The sequence below is a fragment of the Mus musculus genome, chromosome 11 (genome assembly GCF_000001635.26).
Source record: "Mus musculus strain C57BL/6J chromosome 11, GRCm38.p6 C57BL/6J".
Lineage (NCBI taxonomy): Eukaryota > Metazoa > Chordata > Mammalia > Rodentia > Muridae > Mus > Mus musculus.
This window is the reverse complement of record NC_000077.6, coordinates 18,903,163-18,915,000: the sequence shown is the minus strand read 5'-3', so window position 1 is coordinate 18,915,000 and position 11,838 is coordinate 18,903,163. Positions and strand designations below refer to the sequence as shown.

The following is an 11,838-nucleotide window of genomic DNA, read 5'->3' as shown; positions in this document are numbered from 1 at the left end:
TTGATGCTACCACCAAGTTTCAAATCCAAGCCTTGCTATGTACCAGCTATGTCAAATTAAGAATGATTATCTTTTCTGTATTCATTTTCCTATGTTTGAAATGAGTATAATCATTGTACCTCCCTGTGCAAATGTATGTGAAATATTTTCAACAATGCCTGGGGCACTATCCTTACCTCCCAATACATGCTATACTTACTAAGTGTTAATTCAGCAATGCTATAATTAATAAAGTCTCTATAGCTGGAAGCTCAAGACAGAGTGTGGTCAAAGCCCTGGTGAGATAAGTCTCATTCTTCACTCAACCTTGCCCAAAATACTTGCTTCCAGAGAGGAATGGGGGAAAAATGGGGTGGATATAGGAAAGCGGTATAGAAAGTAATGGCAATTGTCTTCTCTTTGTATGTCACAAGGGATGTGATGTACACAGTCCTCACACTCCCTTGTGATATATATATATATATAGTCACAGAAGGGAATGGGGAAATGGGAAGGCTATGTCACTGGGAAAGTAAGCAAGTGGGAAAAACTCAGGACAGATCTCTGCACCTGCACTAGTGACTGGAAGCCCTCAGCTTCAACATTCCCAGGGGAAGAGCAGCTAATCACAAACCAAAGAGTGAAACCCGAACTCTCTTCTTATTCTACCCCCGCCTCTAAGCTCCTCTATCTAGTCTGTTTGGTTTCCTTCTGTTTCCATGGTTGCCTACTGAGATAACCAACATTCAGAGGATGATAATTAATTATAAACATTCAAAAATAATTCTAGCACTTTTCATTAATGTTAAGACTTTTAGGAAGGTAATAAGTAATTGCTAATTTAGAGTCCTGTATTTTATCGATTTATTCTGCCTGCATTTAGAAGTGGCAACATAGCTACTGAAGAATGACCTGAAACATCATCATACTAGACTACAGTGACTATAGAACAGATAACAGGACTCGGGCTGATGTTATCCTAATCCCACTATACATGTCTTCTGGGTTTAACATCTAATTTACACTTAGAAGAAAAAGATCAGTTAAGCAAAGCAGGAAGAACACTTAATATTGGCTTTGTAACTGGCAACAAAACTGTTTTCCTGACTATGTCTTCAAAATATAGTCACAGTAATGCAAGAAATAAAGAGAGCAGTGAAATATTATCCAGCATTCTGCCTTTTTTTCCACGAGTTTGTCATTCTCAAGTGATAAGATCAAGGCTGCAGACCCTCTTACCTGACTTCCCTACCCACACACCTCCACTGGTCATTTGTTATAGTCCTTTTATATGGGCAAGATGTCAAGCGAGATCATCTGCAGATTCAACTAACTTCTAGAAAAAGCCAGCGCCAAACAAGAAACAGGACATTTTGTCTGGACAAGAGGGCAGGCTCACGATGTTGACAGAACATTAAGAAAACAGATCAAAATTCACAACTGATGCTGTTCCAAATATTTTTTTGGCTTCTTAGTCAGGACCACAGTTGCTTCCTCTCCTTTTGATTCAAGCCTATGTAAGGGTGCAGGACCCAACTGCTATGCATTCAGGCTATGCTCCTCAACTGCATGGAGCACTGCTTTTGTAATGTAAATGCCAGGCACAAAGTGTCTCTTTGATAATGTGCAGTGAGAAGACAGAAAAAGCATTCACTGAAACAGTAAAACTAATTCATAAAGCTGAAAGACAATAGGAAAGCATTATGGATTTTTAAAAGAAAAAAAGTATCCTAGATCAATGTAATTGTCACAGTGTAGTCAATTGTCACATCCCTAGTCAATGCACAAGGCGAAAATGACTGCAATTTTACTTAAAATGAGAGAAAATTTTATAGGCAAAAAATTAGGTTAACCAGATATAGTTAGTTCTGTTTAGTTAACAAATTTCTCCTTACCTCCTTAGAGCTCAAACACATAGCTGGGTTTCGATTTTGACCCCTAATTCCTTAGCAGAAAAGGGGAAAACTCTGAAATTAAAAAAAAAAAATACAGAGATTTAATGGTTAAAAGCCATATGGTAGCTTTCTCCCTTTTCTTTAAAGGGAGTAGCTCTCCATCACATACCAGAGTTTAGCTCAAGGTCAACTTATATTAATGCATTAAACTTAGCTGTGGAGGAGGCACACGGCTGGAGGAAAAAAAGGATAAAAGAAGTTCTGAAATTGTTCTCCCAACATATTCAGCCAAGCCACAGAACATTGCCCTGATAAGGCTGATATTGGACACTTGCCATAATTCCTCCTGTTAGATCGGCCCCTCTAGTACCCATTCCCATACCTTTTAAAGTATAGCGTGTAACATTTTGCTTGAAAATTGCTTCTACCTCTATTGCTTTGTTATAGCTGTTTTGCAGTTTCTGTATAGAGGCACTTCTGTGTCACAAGAAATTACTAATCTGAGGCTTGAGAAGGGGCAGTGTAGCCTTCCATTATCTCACCAGAGAGCTCTGTACAGGATTATTTTCAAATTTTCTGCTGCCATTACAATGTGCTGTTTGAGTGGGCAAGGCGGTGAGGGAGGGGATGTTATTGAAACTTGGTTTCCAGGGCAGATAAGATAAAGTTCATCACTGTCTTGGCATCCACATTTGCGGCCAGGGGTGGACATTTGATGAAAGGAGCCCATTTGGTCCAGGATAGAGTTACGATATAAGGCTGGACATTTTCCATCTGGGTATACTGTAGAGTTTCTGTACTTTCCTATTGATGCTCATCTGAAAAGGCTGCTTGATTGTTTAAATAGATAAATTCTCTTCCAAGGTATTGTAAACTTGTAAATACTAGATAACTGCCATCTCTGTGGGAGGGTCTCCCATGCCAACCTCAATAAAAAAAAAAAGTAGAATTGCACTAAGAAAAATTTTCTTTAGAGAAGTGCCATTTTCTTTCTGTCATCTGCTGTTCCTCGTGGCTAGTGAAAATGACAGTTCAGACTAAACTTTAATATGAGCTATTTCTAGGGTGGGTTTTTTTTTTTTGCCAGATATTCTTTATTGCAGTTATTCAGGGCACATACACTGGGGATCATTCTGTGCTTTGATAAAGCTATAAGACAACCATTCTCTACTAGGTCATCATTACAAGTCACTCTGTGTACCTAGACATGTACAAAGGACAGAAATGTGGTGGGAGTCAGGCTGCTGATTAAGGAAATGACGATGGTCATCTTGTGAAGTTTCTCATCGCTGGGGTCCCATTCCTCAAAGTGACTAGTTTCTCGTCCGAGTCCAGCTTCTCCTCTCTTCCCAGGGAAACTAGACAGATGCAATCGCGCAGGTTGAATGCCGGAAGGGAGGGAGGGTCCGATTTGCCCAGACATAATCAGTGCTTTAAGGCTCTCACTCATTCCTGAGGTGTTAATGCAGATCAAATGCACTTCAGACACAACCCTTGTAGCCACCGCGCGCACGCCTAGCCCTCCCTTTGCAATCGTTAATTCTTATTGTAGGATCTAGAGGTAATTTCATTTGCTCTCTTAATGCTTCGCAGGTCTCCCAGTGGCACTTGCATCTCCCGTCTCAAATTCCCATCTTGATCAATTGTTTGCAAATAATTAAGCTTTTAGGAGATAGCGTCACAAGGCTAATGTACACAGCAAAAGCTCGGTCTCCCTCACTGTCTGTTGGATGGTGATCAAATTTACTTGGATATCCCAAAGTGATTAAGCTGATTGGTACAGCAGGCCAGTACTGTACAAGAACCCACTGATCTTTCTTCAACCAGTGTCCTTGTCATTTGCGTGCAATAAGGGGCAGGTGCTCGGGGAGGTGGCCAAAAGAAACGTAAGCCTTTATTTTCAGTAGTTTGGAATGAATCTTCTGTTTTCTCCTGAAAATGGCGCATTTCAGGGCTCACTCTTGATGCTTTGCAGCATGGCTTCCGCCCTTGTCTCATCCACACGGTGGGTGAGCGCCTTGGGGGCTGTGCATGATGCTAACAGAAGCTTGGAAGGCTAAGCACGTGAGGGTGGTTGGTTTTTGTTTTGTTTTTGGTTCAGTTTGGTTTTGGTCAGTCCAGTTTTCTATGTCTACAAAGACATAACTCATACTATCCATAAACAGTCTAGGTAATTGAGATTCATAGCATTTGAGATATCCAAACGGCTGGGTTTGTGTTTAGAAGCCTACTTTTCTGCCAATTTTTGGCTGAGTGGGTATCAGCTACATGGAGTCATAGTGTTCATGTAGTTTTTGTTGTTGTTGTTTTGTTTTTGGGCAATTATAGTTTTTAAAAAAAGGAATTGAGAGCTTGTAGGACACCAAGTCCAAGGCCAAGAACCATAAAAAGAAAGAAAAACATAGCTGCTTTACCATAGACAAAGAATTTGCTGGTACCCCAGTATGTACAAGGTCCTGGATGCCATTCCCCAGAATATTCAATTTAATACACAAACATATACGTGCGTGTGTGTGTGTATGTGTGTGTGTGTGTGTATATATATATATATATATACACACACACACACATATATATATACATACATATATATAGATATATATATCATACCCCTTACCATACCATACCATATCCCTTATTAATAATGTCCAAATCATTGTGACATTTAATTTTATCCAGGCTCATTCATATCTACATAAAAAATATTTCCCAAAGAGCTGAAAATTGCTTAATGGAGACAGAGTGCTGCGTCTCTATAGCTTGGGGCTGCCTAGCAATTATGCTGCATGAAATTAGACACAGTTTGTTCCAATTACTTAAAATCAGATCACATGAAAAGTGACAGAGGAGAAGAAAAAAACCTAGCCCTTTCTCAGTTTTGTGATATTTAAATTATGAAATCAGAAACTACACGATGTGAAGAAACCAGTGGAATTTGCTGTGGAATTCTGGGGCGGGACTGCTTCTCTTTGGAGCTGTAGTGATTCAGGTAATTTTAATGATCCAAGGAGAATTTTTCTGACACCATTTGCATAAATAAAATGAGAATTGCATTTGTCTTCTAAGGATGTATGTAAAGCTTGCTCACAAACAACCATGCAAAAATACTCCTGAAAAACACAAGACAAGAAAATCGCTGTGACAACTCTCAATTTTCAAAGTAGCTAAATAGGAATGGCACAAATACTAATTTTTCCATCTGGTTCTGGTCATAGCATTAGGTCAGCCAATAAGACAAGGCAAGAAATGGTGTAACTCAGTTCTACCGAAGAGTAAGAATAGCCATATTTATTAATTCTCCTGCAAAAGAATTGACAGAAACTTTTGTAGGGACTAGAAAACTAAGTAAATAGTATTGTAGAAAGTGTTATAGACCAGAATATGTCTGTGTGCATGTTTATAATTTTATATTCAAATAATATCAACAACTAGGTGGTATTGAGGACTTAGGGCCAGTTAGATGGTAAAGGATCCTGCTAATATGAGTTCAATCTCTGGGCCTCACTTGATAGAAGAAGAGAACCAATTCTGCAGGTTGTTCTCTGACCTCTACAAGTGTGTTGTGACAAGCATCTACATACCACACCTCCTACACCACACACTACACACACACACACACACACACACACACACATACACACACACACACAGGAACACATACCCACATACATATATACACACATGCATATACACACATACACACATGCATACACACACATACATCCCCACACACAGGAAGGCAAGAATGTTTTATTTGGGAAACTTCACATTATGTATCTCAATCATACTCACTTTCCAGTTCTTTCTATGTCCCCCTCCAAAAAACTATGACCTCCTCCCCAAGAAAGAAAGAAAGAAAGAAAGAAAGAGAGAGAGAGAGAGAGAGAGAGAGAGAGAGAGAGAGAGAAAGAAAGAAAGAAAGAAAGAAAGAAAGAAAGAAAGAAAGAAAGAAAGAAAGAAAGAAAGAAAGAAAGAGAGAAAGAAAGACAGACATTCAGTTTGTGCTGTGCATGTACTCACTGGAACATGGTCCAACTCCCAGTGGCCTGCCCTTTAAAGAAAGCTGAGTCCTTTTCCACCTGTACCCCAGCCAGAAGCCATCAGTTGTGGAGAGCTACCCTTCAGAATCCTTATCACAGTTTTAAAGAGTTATCTTTGCTGGTTTCCTTCTTAGTCTGTTACTTGGGGTTGGGGGGTGTCTTGGGGAGGGTAGTAGTTGCCAAAAAAGCCTTCTATGTTGACAAGAATTTTTTTAAAAAGAAAATTGTATATTTCAAATTGTAGTTTGTAATTCTTATTGGGCACTACCATTTAGAGCTACTAGTTGAGAGGCCTTTAACTTCAATTGATGTTAGGACTCAGAGTGACAAAATTGAGGGTTATAAAAGTTGCTCATGTTCAAAATCTTATAATTAGTAAGTACAATATCATTTATAAGCTCTAATAGAGTCATTTGTATTATACTAGTGTCATTTGTATTTGTATTCTAGTTTTTCAACTAATACAGAGATAGAACTGCTATATATAACATTATAATTCAGTGTTCTGTTTGTAAGAAGAGATTCATTTGATGAGAATTGTGTGGAATGCTTTTATACAATGGGAATTATGTTTTAAGATCAGGATGTTGGGTGGTGTTTAGTTCTGTACTAGTCCCAATTCCTGTTTTGTTTTTCTTTCTTGAGTGTGGCCCTAGCTCATTATAGTGTAATCTATAAGTCAATGCCACCTTAGGATTGAGGCAAAGGAAATATTGTGAATGCCTACACTTTCTATGAGCTCTGAAAGACACTTTATTATCCATTTTGGTGTTAAATCTGATAGATAGTATCTGTATAAAGTATCTTAGTTATAGTTAGTCTCTTTGTTCAAACTAGTTGCTAATTTCCCATTACATACTCATCTAGACTTTAAGTTTGATGAATAATGAAGCAAGGAATTTTGAAGTGGTACTTGAATAAGAAGATACTCCAACAAGAAAATACAGAAGAAGAAAATGTCTTGCTATCAGGGAATAAGGAAAAGATTGATGTGATAAGATGTGTATGCATGGTGTGGTGTGATGTGTGTATATGTGTGGGTGTGTGTATGTGTGTTTCTCTGCATGCATGTGTCTATGTATGTGTCTATGTGTGTCTTTATATGCATTTGTTGTCATGTTTGTGTCTGTGTGTCTCTGTATGCATGTGTGTATGTCTCTGTATGCTTGTGTGTATGTGTGTGTCTCTGTATGCATGTGTGTGTATGTGTGTGTCTCTGTACGCATTTGTGTGTCTGTATGAATGTGTGTGTGTGTGTGTGTGTGTGCGTGTGTGTGTGTACGTACCTGACCTTGAGCTGACCCCTGACAGTGACACTGAGAAGTGTAGTAGGTAGACTCTTGGGGTGTTCGAAGAGCAGAAATGAGAACAGTGTAGCTGAGTGAGAGCAAAGCTCCAGGTGAGATCAGTGGTACTGAAAGGGTGGGGCCTGGCAACTGGCTCTGCAGGCTGTGCTAGGAGGTTTGTGAAGACTTAGAGAGGAGGAACTATAGCTATTGGCCTTCCCTTTGCCTGCCTGGTCTCCTCACCTGCAAACCAAGAAGGATGGTTGTTCCATTCGTGTCAGTCAGAGGGATCTAATGGGGATTAATTACCATCCTGTCTGAAATATACCTCGAGCTCTTTAGAGAAAGGCACTCTATTCCATGAAAGCAAAGCCTCAGTCTAATTGTGTATTTATTGATTAAGTGGCAATCAAAGACAATGCTTATGGGAAAAATTACTATATCCCTGCTCTTCACAAGTATACCCGATGTGTGTAGCACATACTTAAAGTTACATGTAAAAGCACTGATGTGATCATTAACAATTTCTTAAGCGCCTGACTAGACATTATTAATGAGATTAAAAGCTATGTTAATTATCATTCAATAGACCAGAGTTTAGTTTCCATGGCACACAGAGTTAGGTTGAGTCTTGAGGGTGCCCTTTCTCATTCATAATGGAACTAAGAGTAGAGGACCATCTGTCAGGACAATTTTGTCTCGGAAGAATTTATGGGGAAGCAACCTTTCAAGGCAGCCAGTGTCTCCATACGTGGAAACCACAACCCCAGCTGCAACAGATGAATGAACTTAGCCATTGATTGCTAAGCAGAAAATGTTTCCGGAAATAAAAATTTCTATAAAATTCTAAGTTTATTTCATAATTTAATTATACAATCAATAATTTTTTGTATTCTCTTCCTCATGAGGAACAGAGCTGGGCCTGTTCTTAGTAGGTGAAATATGATGTCCTTTGAGTTTTTATTGGCCCTTATGCAGAATTCTAGCATATGTTGACCTTTAGGTGTGGAAACAAACTTTGTGCATTGCTTTTCTTATCACTGTGAGCAAACAAAACAAAAGAACAGAACAGAAAAGAAAAGAAAGAAAAGAAAAAAGAAAAGAAAAGAAAAACAACAACAAAGCCTGGCAAAAGCAGCTTGGGGGGGGGTGTTGTCTTGGCTCACACTTTGAAGGGATACCGTCCATCATAGATAGAGAGGAAGGTGCAGAAGGAAAGGCACAGCTGTGGGAGCCTGGGACTAATATCTACACCCTCACATCTCCAGAGACAAGAAGCAGAGGCAGCCAAATGCTAACACTTAGCAACTTTCTCTTTCTCCCATTTCTTTAGCGCAGTTCCTAGCTCACAGGGCGGTGCTGTCTCCATTCAGGATGGGGTTTTCCCTCAGGTAATCCTCTTCATGGAGAAGCCATGCAGAGGTGTGTCCCATAAATGACCCCCAAGTTTGTCAAATGACAGTGAAGGTGACACCAATTTTGGTTGAGTTTTGCTTGTGGGTGTTTTGCTCAGCAAGAGTTGAAACAAGAGTGACCTAAATAAAGTATACCTAGCTTAGTTTTAATATTTTAATCCAGCAGCACAGAGTTATAGAGGGAGAGTGTAACACCTGAGTACTGGAGACCTCAGCTGAGAGTATACTAAATCTCAGAGATATTTTTTCTAGATAGCAACACACACACACACACACACACACACACACACACACACACACACACACACACACACCAATCTGATCAAATACAGTGAAGATCACAGTAAACTTTCTAGCCTTGCAACAAATAAACTTGTTAAAGAGTAAACTCAATATGAAGGCTCTGCAAGTATCTTAAATAGACATTTCTACACTTCACTAATCTTTGTAATTGGCTTGTCTTTTACTGCCATTAATTAGATGATGTAGTATTCCATTAATAAGAGTGACACACCTTAGCATTTTTACCTTTAATTATAGACCTCACTAGACACTTAGGTTATTGACAAAATGGTATAAACATTGCCTGCTGTACACATACCTTTTTTGATCTCTTTCAGCACCCTTACCCTTCTGAAGAACAGAAAAAGCAGTTGGCACAAGATACAGGACTTACCATCCTTCAAGTGAACAATTGGTGAGTAACTTGGCTTGAGTTTACACGCAATCTGTTTCCCCCTCTGGCAACCTACAGTTAATGTCTGGCATGAAGAAGCCACACCCAGTTGCTGCTGCTTTCTCTAGTGGCTTGCTGGAACTAAACTGGACTGCTGTGGAGAAATGTTTTCTAGCATGGACAATAGACTGTATTGCCTTCCACCTCCTTTATGACTCAACAGGTTTCATGCACAGGGTGAGTGCATATTGGGAAAATACTCTGGCTCACTTTCTTCAGGATGATTGATAGAGTTGGTATCATACTATTTTCTCCGAAAGAAGAAAATATACCATTACCAAATAGTGGTTGTAAATTCAATGAAAAACCAATTCAATTAGATTTTGTTAACATTCTGTGCTCAAAAATGGCATCCAGTATTCTCTTATCATTTAAATATGAAAAGGGAAAAATGAGTATTTGTGGGTTTTTTTTCCCTCTGAAGGTCTTCAAAGTCTGATGTTGCTGAAGGCTGTTCAATGATATTTCTAAGTAAAGTAGAAATTTCTGCTCTGGGGTAAAGCTGAGGTTTACATACTGAGTCCTAAGCTACATCATTCTGACTACGTGTCCAGCAAGATTGCACTGAGGCTTTGAGAAAGTGTGATTCATTTCCCTCTGTGGCTCTGCTAAAGCCATGTGAAGGATAATCACCCAGGCCTACTGTCATATTTGAAGGACATTGAAATCCAATCTCCCCTAAAACTGAGGATATCTAATTAATCATCCTAATATTTTCAGATCAGTGTTTTTGATGGAGAATTCTTCTATTCTTTGAAGTACAATCCAGAAAAGCCTCCAAATCTTGTTGGAGAAAGCTGAGGATGGCAGTTTGTAGACACAAGTATTTCTTTTTGTTCAATAGGCATCAAAGATTAATATTACAGAATCTCTGATTATATAACCTAATCCATTTTGGTGAATACATTTGTATTTGATGTCCATTGTATTTACATTAACAGACCCTTCACTGTTAGAGAGCCTCGCTCGAGCCTTTGGGAGATATTTCAGATATATTAAACCCCATTACAGAAAATGTAATTTCTGTCAGTATAATCCCATGTGTTCTTCAACTTAGTATTTTAGAGATAACAAGCTACTTATGGTATATTTGCCTTTGGAGGATTAATTTACAAGTACACTATCTGCAAGACACAGACAGACTCACACGAGCTTTGCTTGTAAGGGTTATCAATTCCTACGACCTTACCACAGCTTTCAGAGATCAATGTTTGCAGCCCTCGTAGTGGATAGGGAACCACCAAAGCCATACTGTATCTAAATGTGTTGAATTCTGTTGCCTCTGAGGTTTTGCTGTTTGCCTATTTTTATCTGCTACTGTTTTTGAAATCTTCAAGACTGTTAACACTGCATATTTGAAGTCGGCCTTTCAGAGAAATCTGGATGATTCCATAAGAAAGACATAGTTTTATATGTGCATGTACAATCATGGCTTTAGGCTTAAAGTGATGGTGAAGTCCTTTAAAGTCCTAATGCAGTGGGAGCTGTTGAAATGCGACATCTCCTTGGGAAATGTTCTTTGGTGAAGGTAAAGGAGTGGTAGGCTGAGCTCTAATTAAGGAGCTCTAAGGAGCACTAAGGAGCACTAAGGAGCTGGCTGCCTATTGAACACACCATCTCCCTTCATCCTCAATGTTGCTAGCAAAGTTACTAGAGTAAATTCATCACACTCTGATGTGTACAGACCATTGTTGAGACATTGTTTGTGAATGCAGGGGCAAAGAGGTCTTCCTGTGATGCCAGCCCATCTATATACACTATCATTTCTCTGGATTCTCCACACAAGGTCTGCAGGCCCTCATTAGTCATTGACCACTGTTTAACTTGCTCACTTCTGTATTAGAGGGGAGAAAAAGCAGACTAGGAATTAGGAAGCTAGGAAACAATTTTCAGAGTGTGTGTAGACCTCAGGCTGAAGCTTCAGTTGGCAGCTAGGTGATTTCAAAATCACTGTTACTTTTTCAAAAGGGACCAGAATATGTGTGGTGTTTCCTTTCGCCTTGTCCCTTCCGTTGGTAGAATTGGTTCTTCCTTGCACATCATTGCTTTGAATTTATTGATTCCTCTGGCCCCTGTTAACAACCTTTCTGGAGAGAATGTCTCTAAAGCAATCTAAAATATTTGAGATGGGTTTCTTTTCTTGAAGTGTGATAAATATGGTGTTTATGTGTTTGGTTCGAGTATAAAAATGTTTTGCAAACCGATGGCTGAGCATGGTGGTGCATGCCTTTAATCTCAGCACTCAGGAAGATATCAGAGTTCCAGGCCAGCCTGGTCTATAGAATGAGTTTCAGGGAAGCCGGAGATATTTTGAGAAACTCTCTAGAAAAACCAAACTAAAGCAAACCAAACCAAACAGAAGAACTCACCAAACAATAATTCTTTAGCTTTAGGTAGGAAAGAGCACACAAACAATGGAGGTCCTTTTAAAACTTGAAGATGGCATTGAATCTTAAACAATGCCTGTTTGAAGACTAAAAGGCAGCA

The 11,838-nt window shown here is 39.2% G+C and overlaps 1 protein-coding gene across 9 annotated transcripts in view; it reads left to right on the top strand.

Annotated features, from left to right (window-relative positions):
* The window catches only part of Meis1 (Meis homeobox 1), a 139,224-nt gene that overhangs the window by 104,651 nt on the left and 22,735 nt on the right, over positions 1-11,838 (top strand). For all 9 annotated transcript variants that reach the window (XR_001779900.2, XR_003949337.1, XR_001779899.2 and 6 more), the window contains one exon: positions 9,236-9,312. Coding sequence is in view for 6 of the 9 variants with exons in the window: in NM_010789.3 (NP_034919.1) it covers positions 9,236-9,312 (77 nt within the window). In the remaining 3 variants the exon portion in view is untranslated. The remainder of the gene's footprint in view (positions 1-9,235; positions 9,313-11,838) is intronic.